We start from the raw sequence: 18956 nt of genomic DNA, 5'->3' as shown, positions 1-18956 counted from the left end.
CATTCACTCACTCCCCCCGACAGTGGGATGGGGGAGAGAATCGGGAAAAAAAGTAAAATTTGTGGGTTCAGATAGACGGTTTAATAGGAGAGAAAAGGAAGGAATAATAATAATAATAATAATAATAATAATAATAGAATATACAAAATAAGTGGTGCACAATGCAATTACTCACCACCTGCCGACCAATGCCCAGCCAGTTCCCCAGCAGCGGTCACCCCTCCCCTGGCCAACTCCCCCCAGCTTTATATGCTGAGCATGATGCCATATGGTATGGAATATCCCTTTGGCCAGTTGGGGTCAGCTGTCCTGGCTGTGCCCCCTCCCAGCTTCTTGTGCACCTCCAGCCTTCTCAGTCGGCAGAGCATGAGAAGCTGAAAAGTCCTTGACTAGTGTAAGCACTACTTAGCAACAACTAAAACATCGGTGTGCTATCAACATTATTTTCATGCTAAATCCAAAACACAGCACTGTACCAGCTACTAGGAAGAAAATTAGCTCTATCCCAGCCAAAACCAAGACAGAATGAAATAATTTAGTGCTCTTTTCCAGTTCATCTAACTGCAGATATAGGAGATTATCCACCACACACACCCCCCATTCCCCCCCCACCTTCAGTTATAAAAATCTGTGGTCTGAAATTACAATTTTCTCCTTTTATGATGTTACCTGGGTTTATTTTAAGATTTATATCTTGTCATGCATTATATATTTATAAAATATGTAATATATGCATTATAAATCAAAGCAAACATCTTTGAAATTAATGTTTATTATTGAAACTATAAATATTTTCCGTAGTTTTATCTACCAGCATTAGTGGCCTGATCCAAAGTCCACTGGCATCAGTGGCATTTCCTTCATGTTCTACATTTCATAATTCAAAAGAAAGGAAAAGTGTCAATAAAAGTGATAAGCAGCAATTCTGAACCCACTCCAAAGAAATAAATACTTCTCACTTATGTAAAGCATAAGGATCTGTAGAATTCAGACCACAGGGCATTTGTAAGGATAGGCACTTACTATGATTTTTTTTTTTTTTTAGAAAGACCAACCATTCGATGATTAAATAAAAATAAACATATTTAGAATACACTTATTTTTCCCTTTTTCTAATTTTATGCACCTGTAGGAAAAGTCAGGCACCAAATAATAAGAGTTAGAAAATTTAGTTTTGAAACATATTTCCCACAAATTACGACAAGCAATATAAGACATCTGCAACATTTTTAAGATGACTTCTTCTGGAAGTAGTTGTGAGCCAGATAAAAAGTGACTCTGAAATAAAACAAAACTGGTTCATTGCTAGCGTTACCAAACTCTAATGGAAATGATTAGTGCCTGTTCTTCAGCATGTAGCTTTTTTTCCCTACAAGTTAGGTCAAATCAGGAATTTATCCTTCTTGAAAGACAGAATGTGTCTCATTGGCATTTACGGAGGAATAACTTTGATACAAACTTTCGTGTTTAACTTCTCCTGTCAGCATCTGTTGTGATTCTAAATACTTACTCTGTAGGTTTGCTCCTCAGGCACACGCAGGAAATTCTCCACGGTGTGGATTTGTGCCTGAACAAAGATTTTATTTACAGTAACAGAAGGGGTGGGAGGCAGGAGGCATTTCCGTTTTTCTCCAGAGTTTTCTTGAGCACATGTTTAGTGAATGTGATATTTACTACATTTCCAACATTTGTCTCAGTTTCCTTTAGTTCTGATGGTACAAAATTGTTAGGGTCAGAAGGAACATATTTCCAGCTGAGTGAATAATGTTGAAAATTATCACTTGAGAAAAAAAAATAGTTGAGCTCTTATCAAAATAAAATTTGTATTTCTGCTGCCTAACCAGCAGTCTGCTTTGTTGCCATGATCTCTGGTGTTAGGGATGTACTGCACTAGTGAACATAGTAACCTACTAGATTATTCCTTATGTGGAATAAATCTGATTTTAGTAATATGAGTAATATTTACTCACTTTAGGATGACTGAGTGAAAGCTTGTATTCAGCAGGTATTTGGAGTACCAAGCTATATATTTAATTTTTTTTCCCTGAAAAAGAATAAATATTTTTGAGTGTCCTAGTATTGGTGAAATTAGGTTAGAAAAAAAGACACTGGGAGATCAGAATCAGACCCCCGTGTCTTCTGCTAGCCCATATGGGCACTTCCTCCTGGGCTTCTTAAATGTAAAGGAGGCAGTCTGTTACAGAAAACATGTTAATGAATTAACTATACATGCAAAGGAGACTATAGGTACCCTGTATTGACACCTCCTTGTACTGCTAGCAAGAATATTTAGTAATAGATATATTAACGTTCATTTTAATTACTTCCTGAAATGAACCAGTTTTATATTCATTTCCCTATCATTTTACACATACTGTTTTAAAGCACCATTTGCACCTAACCGTTTCTTGGCAGCCAGTAGCTTTAGAGATTGTAATCCTATTCTTCCTGAACATTTTTTGGGACGGGAGAAGGTGTCAGAGTATCTCTGGGAAGAAAAATCACTGAAATGTTCATGATAAATGACATCTGTATTGATATGTCAGCATATACAAAACAAACACTAAGGACAGGAATATATTGCCTCAAAGTGTGAATAGTTTGTTTATGGCGTTTAATGTACTTGGAATACTGGTCCTGGAGAAAGGTCAAATTTTAACAGACTATTTTATCACTTATTTTAATAAGTGATAGCAGTGAATGGAACAGCATGTCTGGGATTCCTTACATGTACAGAAAGAGAACATTAGTGTTCCCTATTGGAATTAGATGAAGATGAATATAAGAAAGTGCTTAATAAGAAACATAAATTTTGTGTTAAATGTAACATGCAGAATATATTACTGTTTGTTTTAGTAAATTGAGGAGGCTTTGACTTGCTTTGTTGAAATACTTTCTGTTAAACACCATCAAAGGGTTACTGTGGAAGAAAGAAGTTCTCAACTAGCTTTTTCTTGCGCTAAATTCAAGATAATTCCGTGCTCAGGATATGTCTATCCTGCAGACAAATTAAAACAAGTTCAAGTATCAAACATATGTGACTTTACAATGGACAGCAAAGAACATAAATATTTTTTCAGTGAGAAATTTAGAACTTTGAGGAGAAGGTTTTATTTAATTTTTAAAGATCCATATATCTAAAGCTATGTAAGATAAGTTCTTCAGCATGCTTTCCATGTTTTTTAACATATAGGAGAATTTTAATGTAAAAATTATTGCTCAGAAATATTAGACTATCAAATGTTAGACAATTTTACATCACAATTTCATCTGTGGATACCTGATTCATGGACATAGATTCTTCTTGTATATCCCATTATACAAAAATATACCACGGCTGCTTTTAGAAACAGATATTTCATGGATTCAATGCAGGAACAATTAAGCATATTTGGAATCTAAATGTAGGTTTCTGGAAATTTGGAGGGCTTGGTCTTTTTTGTTGCTATTTCAAAAGTGTAGCATCATTCTTTTCATCATTTTTAGAATGTGTGTTGTCAGTCACAATGAAGAACGGTTGTTGTTCATGAAAGGATAGAAATGCTCTGTACTGTGCTGAAAAGGCATCATGCAGGACTTGCAATTACATTGTCAGGTGGAAAAAGTAGCAAAAGATTACATGTTACACAAGGCCTCTATAGGAATGCTGTTAACGCAAAATGCCAGTCAGTCATAAATTGTGATATAAAATTTGTTTGTAAACATTTTCAGAACTTGTGTTTTACTTGTCCAGAAGTTGTACTGAACCACGTCAATAATGAGAGGTTTACTCTGTCTTAAAATCAAAGCCTTGCAGTGGTGGCAGTACAGATATTTATGGACAGATGGGGGTCATGATGACTCTAGGAAGAATACAGAAGCAGTGGAATGCTACCCCTTTGAAAAAAAACTGTGCTCATTGGTAAGAATTACCTGATTAAAAAACCTTGAGCACAGAAACTGTACTACTTCTTGATAATCCATGTGTTAAGTACGGAAATGCACAAAAAAGATTCTTGAAATCCCGCAGTTTACATCCATAGGAGATCCAGAAAGTTTTTGTAACAGTTCATAAAAAGCATGCTAAAGTTAAGGACAGTTGTTTACATTCCCATTCACTGGGTTTGATATGTTCCCATTTCTTTATTTCTACTTGTAAAAGCATAGTTATCACTGTAACAGTAGTGACCGCTTTGTCACTTTTTTATTGCAGTCATTACATGACTTAATCTGTGGAGGGGGCTAGTGATAAACTTCTGCTGTGAACATGGATCTTCTGACCTACCCAACAAAGATGTTGAAAGTAGCATAGTTGGCATTCTCCATTGTCAACGGATTTTGAGGCTCTACTGACCTTTTAAATAAATTTGTGGAAACATTTCCTTATCATGATGATGTGGGGCTCTTTTCCTGTGTCACATAGTACTTTTTGCTTCTAGCAAACAGCAAGAGTACACACATTATAGGAAGAAGAAAAGTGTCTGTGATAGGAAAAAACTCACATTCTCTTCTAAGGGAGATATAGAAGAAGAGTGATCACTTGTGACATGTGTAATGGAAACTCTATACAGAAGTAATTTTTTTACAAATCTAAATTTCACCCAACAAGAAGACAAGCTGTAGGCCACGTAAAAGAAATGAAATGGCATTCCAGATGCAAAACCAAACACATGCCTTTAAATATTAAATACTGTAGAAGCAGTGAATCAATACCCCAATAAATCAATATTCTGATATTCAATATTGTCATACCACTTTCTAATATTATAAGGTATATAACAAAGAACTCTTAACAAATAAAAAGACCAAAAAAACTCTCAATAATGAAAACATGCATTTGTTTTACCTGGAAAAGTGCATTAACATGAGTTGATAAGGAGCTCACAAAAATACAGAGATGAAATCCTTTTGAAACAATGATCTCTGCAGTCCTTGATAATGTGTGGTAGTGTGTTCTTTTCAGTTTCTTCTGAATGAAACAACTTTTTCACCTGAAATAGAAGTCATTGGACAGTAGCTAACCTGTTTTCTCTCCACATTCTTATAAATTTCTCAGCAAATTAGCTTTAAATACATCAAAACCAAAAATGTGTGAAAGATTTTTGTAAGGATGGCATAAAAGGAAGCTGGTAAATTAATTCTCTCTCCTTGAACTTTTCCACATAATATTTTTTTCCTAATCAAACTCTGTAATTGAGTAAGTAATTGAGTCCCTGACTTAAAATTTTCTCTTGTTGATTTTATATGGCTCACAAATACTACATCAGAAAATCACACATTTATTTTTATCTTCACAATATTATTTAGGAAGAGCAAAGGAGAAAGAAGTAATTTAGAATATCACATGGGTACACTGCAGAGTTGTTTTTTCAGAGCTTAAAAATGAATATGCTGTCTTAAGAACTTTCATAGAGTAAACAGTATTTGCTGTAGCACTGTCAGACAAACAAGCAAAGAAACAAATAAATCATACTTTCCATAATAAATTGAGTACTATGACACAGCTCTGTGCTCCAGTGAGCTATTTCTGTAACTCCCCTTAATATCAGGAGAAGCTATACATATGGAGATCACATGTAATGTGGAATTCATTGATCAGGGTTTTAGAGAACTAATAGTACTTTCTCGTTTTGAAAAATCTGAAATAATCCTTAGGTTGGCATTCTTGTTCAGTAAGGGCAGATATGTATTTTCTTTTTGGAAGACCCTGTTACAATGGATGTGCTCCCTTTTTTCCCTCTGTACTGCAAATGGAAAGGAAAAATAGAGTTTGATTGTCTCTTTGTGCATATTAAAAACAAAATAAATACTGCATATTAAAAACAAAATAAATACTGCAGTGAGAGTAGCTTGACTGAACAAGCACCAGAAATGAAGGTCAAGAGCATCTGTAGAAAGTCTGCAGAAACTGTGTGTGGAAACAGAAACTGTGTTTTTACTCCATCGTTGTCTCAAATGTGCAATGTTTTGCAGTGAAGAATAGCTTTTCACTGCTTCAGTGAAGTTCCAAGCCCCAAACTCTTGCATCTCTTGGTGTTTTCAAAGAGTATATGCACTTACCATTTTTCTGACCTTTTCAATGTCCTAAGCAAACATTCTTTCATATGAAAACGGGCTTACTTCTTCAGATAACGCAAGTTATGATATCGGTACCTAGGACTATTTTTTGCATCTTTGAGGTTTAATGCATCTGTGACTATGTAACTGAACAGTAAGGCATTTACAAACATAGCAGTGCTTCAGTGATCTAAGTAAATTAGAAGTTTGCAAGGCCTGTGCCAGAGAGTAGTACCTTCATGAACTGAAGCACTTTTATTGTATGCTTGTGCCCATTTACAGGAAAGGCAAGATTTTTAGAAGTGCTTTATGCTGGCATAACACCTCCTTATTGTAAATTAGTAACAACACAAACTGAAACAAAACATTCTTCTTCCAATGGTGATGTAATGTGGCCAGGGCTTCTTTTAGTAACAGTGCATCATCAAGGCATTTGGATTTGAACTTAGTCAAATTTATGGTCCTTCTACATGGATCTAGGAATCTAAGTTATTACCACAATTACAGTTTTATTGATTGTAAAGTGGGGTTTTGGTGACAGTGATTGTGAGGACCTGCTGAAAACTGAAGACCACTCAATTTTATAAATTTGTCTAGAGAGCATGAAATAGTTTTCTGCATGGCTTAGTGACATACGACATCAGAGGGGAGAAGGGAGTCATGTATTGCCAGAGCAGAATGCTATGAAGTAATATAACATCGACCCATGCATTAATTACTTGTTCATACCCATTGAAGCCAGACTTTTGGCTACCATACAAAGAAACCTAGCAGAAATCTGGCCTAGATCTTGAGAATTATTTGGCTGAATGTAACAATGAAGCATTCATTTAAAGTCTAACTTTCATCTCTCATAGTTTGATTTACCTTTTTTTCTTTTTTTTTTTCCTATTGATGATGTTTTTCTGATGGCATGGAAAAGATGAGTTTCTAAATGTTCTTAAATTCTATAGCCCTCCAGGAAATATTTTTTTTATGGCTTCAGGAATCCATGCCCTCCCAGTTTCTCTGGGAATTGCAGAGTTCAGCATTGTCTAAAGATATCACAACTGGATGGACCGGAGTCTGGTTTGGGGCTTTTAAAATCTGAATTGTTTTCTTATTTCTGGGTAAAGTTGGTAGTTCAAGTCTGTGAAACTGAGATTACTTCTCTTTGAAAGAGAGATAATGATACTTGCCCTTTAAGGAGACTGCGAGACCTAAAAAAAAAAAGAAGCTCTGTAACTAAGACCTTTTATGATTTTCCTTACTTAGTCAGAAGTAAAGGCGGTATGATATGACAGAGTCAAGCACTTACCTTACACTATCAAGCACTTACCTTACACTATCTCATGGCCATTCTGCATAAGTATCACTGCAGGTGAGCATTTCATGGGCTAAAGGCAGTGTGCTTCCAGTCTGAAACAACTCTCCTGGCTATAGAGCAGTACTGGGGAATGAGGAGTCTTGTTTTGTTTTCTGTTTAAAAATAATCTTTTTTTCAAATAAGACCCAAACAAAAAGACCAACTTAATTTCAGACATGTTTTAGAGCAATGGTTCAATGAGCTGTAGTCACTTAGCCCTGGGACCTGCAAACAAGTATATTTACATAATTATACTTTTAGAAGACTTTGGTTAGCATGTTCTGCAACAGGATGCCTGTCCAGCTCTTTAAAATGTGTAAACCAAATATGCTGTGTAAATCCTACTTTCTTGAAAAAAGAATAGTTTCTATGCCCATTTCCTCATAGCATTTCCCCAGGTAAAAGATGTCTGAAATGAGAGCTTACTACTGTGAAGAGAGTTCGGGTGAAAACCTCAGCAGAGTGGAAGTATTTTTCTTCTAAATTGATTTAGACACATAGTACACAGAAAGTACAATTTTGGATTCTGTTTTTCTTAAAAATATATCGTGTTCTTTGAAAGCAAAACAACAATTTTATACGTAATGTTTATTGTGTTGTTTTAGGATTCCATTTTCTATTTTTCTTGTCATTCACTGGAGTCCTCCTTTTGTACAGAGAGACAATAGAAGCTAATGTTCATAGAATCATAGAATCATAGAATCATTGAGGTTGGAAAAGACCTCTAAGATCACCGAGTCCAACCATCAACCCAACACCACCATGCCCACTAAACCATGTCCCTAAGCGCCTCATCTACATGTCTTTTAAATACCTCCAGGGATGGGGACTCCACCACTTCCCTGGGCAGCCTGTTCCAATGTTGACCACTTCTCTCAGCTTTAGTACACCTGGTGTTATTTCAGATGTGATTGCTTATGCACCTGCATACTTCCGCCATTATCCAGTCTCCCCAAAAGCAGCAGCAAAGGAGCGGACTTCAGATACAACATCTTGCAAGAACAGATGTTTGTATGCTGTAGTGTTATACTGTGAAGTTAATACTGTTTCAGTTGTGTTTTTCCTGGATGATTGCAATCCAATTATTTTTTTCCATCTCAGAAAACCCATTCAGCAGATGGGGCAATTGCAATTCTGTATTTTCTTCCTCTGTTTGACAAGGGCGTGGAATAGCTTCTTCTCGATTTGTGGGCACTGCTATGGATAATACAGTTATCGCCTGGGCTAATGATTTCCTCTGAGAATTCCATCAAAAGGTGTGACATTGCCCAGAGCGGTATGTTTCATTAAAACATATTTTATAGCTCAGACCAAAGGAAGCAAGTCTGCAGCAAAGCTGAGGATGCTTTTACTGCATAGGCACAATGCACATTTCAGTAGTATCAGCTAGACTCTGATTTTGTAGTGTGCACCATTCAGAATAATTTCATATGCGGTTTTTACTACTACTAAGTTATTGTGTCATTTCTTTTACATTAAATGTTGTGTCTACACAAACATCAAAGGAAGTCAACATGATTGCAGTTCTTATTAGAGAGAAGATTAAAATACTTTTACTCAGTGTTTTAGTGTTGTACCATTAATTCTTTATACGTATCTACATTTTGACGTTTTTAATGAAGCATTAAACAGTTCTGCGCAACAAAAGTAAAGTAACATGCATACATACTTTTTTTAATATATTCTCCTATGCTTTGCTAAAGCTCATAGCTCATGTTGTTTGGGAATAATTTTGTCATTCCTCTAGGTTGGGCACTCATTGGTAGACTTTGCTGTGGTAGTGTTTTGCTGGGACCCTCTTGTTGTCTGGTTAAACTGACTGGCAATGATAAGAGAATTGAGAAGGGGGGAGGTTCTGCTGCTCTTCTTGAAAGAGCATGTTGCTCTCCAGAGAAGACAATACTTTATTCAAAGGACAGAATGGTAGCGTCACTACCAGAACTTAGGTTTTGCTTTTGGAATTCTGTGCATATTATTTTTATTGTTTATTATTTGTCAACAATAAGTTTTAAGTTAATTCTCTGCAGTTATTTAAAAATAATTTAGGTTTATATGTACATAACCACTTCTACTCTGATTAAGTGCATTAGGTTAGTGCAACAGTTCTTGATTTTTTCAAATGAGTCTTGGATTTGAATTTAGCACATGTATGGGAATCTCTTCACAATTTTTTTTTTTCAACAGAACAGCATATATCTTATATCCAGATCCAAGAATTTATTGGTAGTCCAATTAAAATACTGTAAAAGTCATTACTAGTTGTTGTGGTTTAACCCCAGCTAGCAACTAAGCCCCACACAGCTGCACACTCGCTCCCCCTACAATGGGATGGGGGAGAGAATTGGAAGGGTAATAGGTAAAGCAAAAGCCCCGCACAGAAGCAAAGCAAAACAAGGAATTCATTCACTACTTCCCATGGGCAGGGAGGTGTTCAGCCATCTCCAGGAAAGCAGGGCTCCATCACGCCTAATGGTGACTTGGGAAGACAAACGCCATCACTCTGAACGTCCCCCCCTTTCTTCTTCTTCCCCCAGCTTTATATGCTGAGCATGACATCATATGGTGTGGAATATCCCTTTGGTCAGTTGGGGTCAGCTGTCCCAGCCGTGTCCCCTCCCAACTTCTTGTGCACCCCCAGCCTACTCGCTGGTGGGGTGGGGTGAGAAGCAGAAAAGGCCTTGGCCCTGTGTAAGCACTGCTCAGCAGTAACTAAAGCATCCCTGTGTTATCAACACTGTTTCCAGCACAAATCCAAAACACAGCCCCATACTAGCTACTATGAAGAAAATTAACTCTATCCCAGCCAAAACCAGCACACTAGTCCACTTAAAATGCCACCCACACAACACACCAATAATCCAAATTGTTCAATTAAAGCAAACAGGGGGAAGCAGTTGCACAATTAAATCACTAATAGACAACTCTTCTACTTTACAACTGCCCCTCTTATCCAGGTTTCTTTTTCGTTCTTCTGGTCATGCACGGTTTCCTGGTTGCGGCTTGTCTTCCTTAGGCAAGCACGGGGGAGCATGGTGATCGCTGTGAGTTGTTAGCATCCCACATTCCCAGCAGGAGCAGGATGTTGGCTTCCTCCTCAATTTTTTGACTGGTTTTATAGTACTCATTGGTGTGCTTCTTTCCCATTGGTCCCCGCTTCTATACTGTCTAGTAGTTTCTGCCTATTTGTGGTCATTTGCTTGACAATGCATGTGGTCACATGCTTAAATGTTTGGATGTATGATGTGGCTAAGCAATAGCTAAAACAATTAAGTAAAAGATGTATGAGGATGAAGGGAATAAGGAATAAGGCCAGTAGCTAAGCAGTAGACACCTAACCTGTTGTCTGGTTAAACTGATTGGCAATGACACCTAACCATTTGGTTTTGCGATTAGGCTTTAACCACCTGATCGCTTTGCAGTTACTAGCAGTAACAATACTGTATTAGCTGGGCAATAGGCCTACAATCTGTGTATTCATTTTACAGCAGTTAATATGCTGGTACATCAAATTATAAGTGTTTAAAGATTCATAGTAGCAAAATTAAGATAAGAATATAAAGAAAACTCATTAACTGAAATGTTTTGTATACCTCTTCAGATCATGTCTTTGGAAAAGGTAGCCCTACAGTTTCTGCAGGAATACTAAAATAAAGCTAAGCATTTAAATGGACTGATGGAAGAATAATGTTTAAGTCTTAGTAAAAAAAGGGTACCTTGGTTGCTATTCTGCTAAATCAGTCATACACTGCTGATATAAGCTAGTTAAAGATTGAGGAACTGTCATAAATCATCCTGAATCCATCTTGTTATTAAATATGTCAAGAAGTGGAGCCCACTGGGCTGATAAAGGTGACATTCCAGATATGCTCTTCAGCTATTATTTTCAGTTTCTTCTTTCCCTAACAATTCAGAGAAATAAAGACAGGAATAATGCCCAACGGGGGAAGAAAATTAAATACTTTCTGTTGGCTTCTGGTTGTGGACAGGTTCAGAATATTTAATAGATATGTTCTTGTTAGGAATATAACCAAATCAGCAGTGATAAGTAATGTTTTCAGAAGCAAGCCCATCACTTAGGATAGAAACTGGCTGGTGGCCCTGGGGGGCTGCAGTGAGGTCCGGAGCCATGGGCAGGGTGGGGGGACCCCTGGGGGCTAGGGAGGGCTAAGTGGTGAGTGCAAGCTGTGTTAGTCTCTAATGGTTAACTAGGCAAACTATTGATCTGCAAAGTCATTTTTAAAATAGGGTTTGGGGTCTAAGACGAGATTGCTTAGGGAAGCAAGTTGAAACAATTTAAGAAGTTAAAAAAAGGCTTCTTTAAGTAGCAGTTAAAAAGTTAATATCACAGATCAATATATAATCATCAGATGAGGTGGACTATCATAGGTACTAAGACCTACTGAAAGATATTTTCAGTAATGTTTTCATAGTCATAGTAAAAACCTCCGATACAGAAATCAGAGAGTTGTGTTCTAATGTTTGGCATATTTCCCTTGCATTTCTTTTCAATGCTTGTTAGTCATCTCAACATTATGAGTAATCATGTTTCAGTTTGCGATGTGTTTGTATTTCTTTTTAAATTAAGAGACTCCCACAACGTTCCAACTTTCTGTCTCTGACTGGCCCAGCAGGGGAAAAAATAACACCACATTTTGTGTTTATCTAAGCTATTTATTCACATTACCACAGCGTGAGTGTCTCCTCCTCTAGTGTATACGTGTTCTTGCAGTAGTCATTGGCAGAGGTGATGGCATCACATTGAAATGAAATGTCCACACCCTTTCTAGGGATCTGGCTTGAGATGACTTCCCCAAGTCACCCAAGTTAGGTCTGAACTGGTGAACAGAACATGGGTTGGCTTGAGTCTGCATTGCTTATCAGCATCCCCCTCTCTGTCAAATTAATCTGAAAGAGAAATAGTTACAGCAGACCCAAGTAGAGAGAGAGTCCACTATTGTCCAGCTAGATTTTGCTCCCTTGCTGTCTTTTATAAATCATTATAGACATAGCTGCAAAAATACAGTCTCCTAAACCATGTATTTGTAACCTAAGTGGTGAATCACATTTATTCTAATTAGGAATGCTTTTGTGGAATAAACCACCTGTTGTGGAGATGATTTCATAGTACGCAGGGAAAAGAAAGAAGCGTGCCATGCTCAGGGACATGAATCTCTCATTAATCTGGTAGGCATTGTCTTAAGCAGGGATTCCCAGGGGCTCTCTTCAGCACAACACATATTGCAAATAAGCATTTGAGAAAAGCCTTGATATTTTTCTACTTGGGCCAATTTGTACTGAGATGGAAGTATTAAAGAAGACAAACAGTTATTTAAGCTTGACTTACAGTAAAACTGAAATATAAACCAACTGACAAAGGAAAGGTCCTTTTGTTATGCAGTAGAAGTGCTATGCAAAATCCTCCTATGTGAATTTAGAATTCAGCATTAGAAATTAAAAGGCATGAATCAAAGTGTTATATTTCAAACAATAGAAAAAATACCAGGAAGTAGGGAAGCAGGAACTTCTCTTAGCTTTCCCGTGTTTTCAAGTTGTTGCCTTACAACCACGGTGTAAAAGACCAGTTGCAATTTGCAACAAACGGCTTTCAGCGTCTATTAATACCCAGATAATTTTCTTCTAATGACATTCCTGCCTGCATTTTTCAATTGAAGTTTTGCTGGGTAACATGATGTTTAGCAGAAATAACATATAACTGGTTGGCCATGCAATCAGCTGAGAATCTTGTATTTCTTAATTTTTGTTACTTGCTAGATGTAAAAGCCCGCTGACTCAAAATGTACCTGGATTTTCTTCACTGATAACAAGTACAAATAGTTGTTTCTTCACAACAAAAAAATATCTAATGTTATTAATTTTTCCAAATATTTCATGCATTTCGTGCTATCACAGTGAATTTCTGAATGTGCCTTTCTGCAGTATGGCATTGGAATGCCATGTCTATGTTGATATTTGGGTTTTTTGAAGAAAGCTTACTTCTTAAATTCTACAGCAGGTCCTTATTCTGTTGATTTCTTACCTATATATGTAACCAATTTCTTAACTGGTTCATAATTTCATAATTCCAGTTATGAATACAGTGATTTTTGCTGGGATCTCTATCTGGCATACCTGAATATGCTTTTGCATAGATGCATACAGAGTAAAAAGGAGAGAATGAGGATGGAGATTCTTCTGATCTTTTTCAGTTTGGGATAGTTTTAACTGGAGTTCCTTATAGCTTCATAAACTCAATGAATTTGTCATTTTCCTGGGCATACAAATTTTCTCCTGGGTTTCTTGGTTTTTTTTTTTTCCTTCCCATAAATTAGAAAAAATCTGTCTGAGGCAAATGTTAACATTTGCAAACACTAACACTTAGGAATCATTCCATCAAAAAAGGAACCTGCAGCAAGAGAAAAACAATTCTGATTGTTTCTGAAAAATTAGAATACCAGCAAACCAGGGTTAGAATACCAGAACACCTATTATTCTTGTTGTTAGGAATAAATAACTTCAGAGAACATTTTGACTTTACAGGAAGTTTGGATCCGTGGCACTTTACATTGAGTGAATTATTCCTTTGTTAATAGAATCCAGTATTATTCTGAGGATAAGAAGAGATGTAACCAGAATTTTTCCCATCACTACTCTAAAGGAAAGGTATAAGACTGTCCTGCTGTCCTATAAAGGCAAAGCCAAGCAAACAGAGCCTTTCTCTGCTTCCTTTCTTCCATTTTCAAAATTAAAAAAAATGGGTCCACAGCGGTGACCCAGTTTTGTTTTGGTTATTCAGTCAGATCTTCTTGTGGCTCAGATAAGTATATGGTGCATTGACTGAAGTTACACTGAAGTTTATATGAGCTGACAATCTTAATTTTGTTAGCCTTCCCCCTCCCCAACCCCCGTACACAACAAGATATAAATTATGTGTGACACCATAATTTCATAGTTTTAATACACGAGATGAAAGATGTTATCATGCCCCATATGCTTACTCCTTTTACAAATAGCAAGCTAGATAATTTTAAAGACAAGACAAAGACCTGGCAAAAAAGGTACGAGGAGAAAGTAAGAAAATAGCAGCACCTCTGTATCTTATGAATTAAGTCAGAAAAAAGATGATTTTTTCTAGATGATCTTTTTCTAAATAAGACTCCAAAAGTCTTATTTTCTCTCTGTCCAGCCCTAAATGATTTCTGAGCTGAGAATGGAGAGGAGTCTGGAAACTGACACCTTGTGTTCCATTAATTAAAAATAACATCTGGCATTCTGCTTCTGCTTTGCTCAGATTCTGTATAGAAACTTAGTAACGCCAAATTGCAGATATTGAGTCAGGGCAGTGGGATAAGAATAAGAATGAGTGAGTTCTTAAAATTAGAAAGTTTTCCTACTGGTTTAACATCACAATATAACTGCACAATACCTGAGGCTGTTTATTTCTGCATTATCACCTTGTTCTCATTGTGCGCCTCAATAAATATATTCTGTTCTCAAAGTTGTTTTAAAGAAAAAAAAACACAAAGCCTCTCAATCTATCAAAAAATCACCCCTCCTTCTCAGAGAACACATGTTCATTTTTAATCTAAACAGGCAATTCTTTAAAGTCAAGTTAGAAGCACTGAGACTTAATGGGTAGCTGTTTCATGTTACTTCTTAATACACCAGGGTACTTAGTGATTTTTCCTTTCACCCCCCGCCCCCAATAAATATAAGCTTTATTCTACTCAAGGAGGGGTATAATATACTTAATGTATATTTTATAGCACAAAGTGCGTGTTAGGAACAATGGAAATGCTGGAAGTATCAGTCGAAGTTCATTACTTCATTATAAATAATTTGAATACAAGAAAATTAGGTGACTTTCTAATTAAAAACAAACAAACAAAATGAAAATGTCTGTGTTTTGTTGAGGGATAGAGCAATCCTGGACAGACATCCGTCACTGCCACACTACGCAGTTTCCTTCAGCGGTAAATGACGCTGTCCTTGGGGCCACAGAAGATAACATACGTGGTGGGACTGAACTACGATCATTGAAGCAAACAATCCTCAGTGTGACTGCTTCAGGTTTAGTGCTTAAGGCAGAGTTTTTAGCAATGAGTGCTCTAAGGTAACTACTAGGAAGGACTAAAACCAATCCAAAATAAAATAAAAAACACTCCAGTTACTAGAATATTCTTCACTTAGGGAAGTTTTCTAGAATGGACGTAGAACCCAAAAAATCCCAGCTTAAAAAATGAACTATGCTGGGTGGAAATGACCCTGAACAAAATTATTGACTTGCCAGAAATAGCACATGAGGAATTACAGCAAGAGGTAAGAAGGTTAAAAACTAAGTAGAATGGTGCTAACAGTAATATTATAGTTTTTATATCTTATGTGTAATAACCTTTTGTGAAATTTAATATGTCATTTTATATGATTTTATGTGTATATATTCTACAGCTGCACTCCAATTCTGACAAAGGTGATGGATCAGTCAAATACATTCTTACTGGAGAAGGGGCGGGGACTATATTTATTATTGATGACACGACTGGAGACATCCATTCAACCAAAAGCCTAGATCGAGAGCAGAAGACACACTATGTGCTTCATGCCCAAGCTATTGATAGACGGACAAACAAGCCACTCGAGCCTGAATCTGAATTTATTATCAAAGTGCAGGATATCAACGACAATGCACCAAAATTTACAGATGGACCATACATTGTTACTGTGCCAGAGATGTCTGAAATGGGTAAGGAAAACAAATCGTTCTATTCAACAATCTTTTAACAAGTGAAAATGCCACGTACTGTTTGACAAAGTTATGACACATTATTGTATCGTTGATTGTATGTAAAAGATACTACAGTTGAGAAGAGATGGTAAGACATCAAGTGCAACCTTGTATGTTACTTGGACATTCATATTAAGAAAACAGTACACACACACACACACACATGCTGACTGTAGAGGAGAGTCACTCTTATTCTTGAATGCTGTAATAGACATTCCTGGGCAAATGGTACTTTTCACTCCAGAAACAAGATGTATTCATATATCCTCATTCAGCTACACACTTTCTGGCATTCTCTTATGTCTACATGAGTAGTCTATTCAATTCACAGAATTAAACAAATACAAAGGAATGGTAGTTTTCTAGATTATTTTAGACCATGGTGTCATATGTTTATTTACCTTTATTAAGTTTCTTATAAAGAGAAATGAAGTTCAAAAAAGTACTGTTCTTTGGTTTTCCCTGTTAGAAATGTAGTTCAGATACTCTTACTCTTTGAGGTGCTACATTATGCAGTCAGTTTTCTTTATTTATTGCTTCTCTGATGTTGAAATTAGTTTTTAACTTTCCTCTAATATCACAACATCAACGCTACATAACTAGTCTAGGATAGACAGATGGAAATATGACTTTTGTGCTAGATATTTTTTTAAGAAAGCCTAACTGTCATGACTTGTCTTTGTGAAATATGTCTGCTGCCTTTATATTACTGACTGGACAGTACAGACAGTTACCTCATGAACACACACTTTTCCCTTTCCCCCCAAATCCCCATCTAAGAAACAACCTTCAAGTCCAAGATGTGTCTAACTTTCCCAAGTGAAAAGTAAATAATTTGTTCTTCTCTCCTTGCTGTGTCTAATAAGCAGGTGATAGACTTTAACTTCTTCAGAGTACAATTTTAAAAATTAAAAGGGAAAAATATTAAAATGCATGCAGTTACTCAACTCATAACAATATTGATTATACATATAAGAACGAATTAATATTGTCATTGAATCTTAATGGTTTGTCATCATTTGATCACTTGGAATGGTAATGATAACGCATTTGAATAGATCAGAAAATAACAGATGTGTTTTGTTCCATACTTGAAAGTCATAAAATATTTTGTTAATATAATTATTTTAGATGGGAGGATACCTTGTACACCTTTCCTAGTGTAGATCGGTGAAATTCATTTTAAACTGGGAATCTGCCTTCGATTCATCTTCTGTGGTACCACCTGACATTATTACGCTGAATTCAGACATACGTGGTTGTGTAATGAGGGAAGTTTAATCTGTTTGTGGAAGTCTGCATGCTGTTTGAACTGCATGCAGTTTCACAGTATGCAAAGAAATATTTCATGTGGAGAGACTAAACAGGCCAAACCCACAGCTTCCATTGCAGATGTGCATAGTAAAAATATTGCATTCCAAACACATCTACGATTCTTTTCTTGCTTACACTAATGAAGTGTTGCATATGAAATATTTGCAAACATGTGGTAATCATACCAGTCCTGGAAAGACTGAAATATATTAAATCTTATTCCTGAACCATGGAGTTGAGAGCTGTGACAGTTTGGAAGCAGGGACTGATTTTTACACCAGTGGCTTCTTCATTGACCTAAGTGGCGTTAATCTTGTATAGAATAAGTATTCTTTCCTATCTACCATGCAAAGTCAGATTGTATTAAGTGGACTCTCAAGCTTACCAAATATCTTGTTTTAAAAGAATATAAAAAATTTCCCCCATTCTCTTTCTTTTGCCCTGACTTTATTACTGCCTTATCATTCTTTCTCTCACTGCCACTGCCACTACACTGACACATAGGAATAATTCCTTGATTTTCTTCTCAAAATGTCCTCCGTACGTGATGTTCTGAAAAATAATCTACCTGTCTACATCATAATTGTCTTGTTCTAATACTTTGTTCTTTGTAGGTACTTGTAGTACCTTTCTCCCTTTCCAGTCCTCTCCTCTCTTCCAAGTCCTCCCACAGTGTGCTATTTCAGATGTCTTCCCAGATGTGGAGAACTCTAAGCCTTTTTTTCCTGTGGTGCCTCTGGCAACAAGAATGCACAAAGGGAGAAACATCTTTCTTTGGTCTCCTTTTATTTCCTTCTTTCTTCTTCTTTCATAGGTCATTGTTTCCATACTACCCTTCAGCTTCCCTTTTATGAATTTTCTTCTTTCCACAGTCTGTTTCTCTCTAACTGGGAATTGCTACCTCATCTTTGCTTATAATTTCTATTACCCCCTCCTCCCACATTTTATTATCATTATTTATTAACATTATTATTTCTATTAGCCTCTTCTGAGTCTCCACCAGAAGAACAATCTCTATTAGCCATTTTTGTTTGGTCAGTATCTAGCTAATAAAGATTTTCAGATTATAGATCAAATACATTTTCATTCCTTAAAATCATTTGCAAATTGTTTATTGTTCTCTTAAACCATAGCTTCCTCTCAAATGCTGACTTCCTTGATCTCATCTGTTACTTCTCAGAGCTATAAACATGTAGGTCTCCATTCCATCTACACAGTGATGCTAGTGCATGTAACAGGACATGTTTTTAATGTAGAATTCCCTATTTTAATCTTCTAAGCATACTATTGCAAATATCATTCCCACGAGAAACTTATGGAAGAACAGAAGGGCAGTATTTCTGTGAGTAATGTCATAACACCAGGACTATTTAAGCAATGCACTTTTGTGGGAAGTACTACAGTGAGGGGATAGAGCTCCCAGTAAGAATATTGTGGGCCTGTATGAAACCTCTTCAATTGTCTTTGATAATTCACTGT

At 36.4% G+C, this 18956-nt stretch overlaps 1 protein-coding gene across 2 annotated transcripts in view; it reads left to right on the top strand.

Moving 5' to 3' along the window:
• The window catches only part of CDH18 (cadherin 18), a 220464-nt gene that overhangs the window by 31221 nt on the left and 170287 nt on the right, over positions 1-18956 (top strand). For both annotated transcript variants that reach the window (XM_009288064.2, XM_019474256.1), the window contains exon 2: positions 15827-16121. In XM_009288064.2, the coding sequence (XP_009286339.1) occupies positions 15827-16121 (295 nt within the window). The remainder of the gene's footprint in view (positions 1-15826; positions 16122-18956) is intronic.

The sequence above is a fragment of the Aptenodytes forsteri genome, unplaced genomic scaffold (assembly GCF_000699145.1).
Source record: "Aptenodytes forsteri isolate BGI_AS27 unplaced genomic scaffold, ASM69914v1 Scaffold27, whole genome shotgun sequence".
Taxonomy (NCBI): Eukaryota; Metazoa; Chordata; class Aves; order Sphenisciformes; family Spheniscidae; genus Aptenodytes; species Aptenodytes forsteri.
This window is presented reverse-complemented; position numbering and strand designations above follow the sequence as displayed.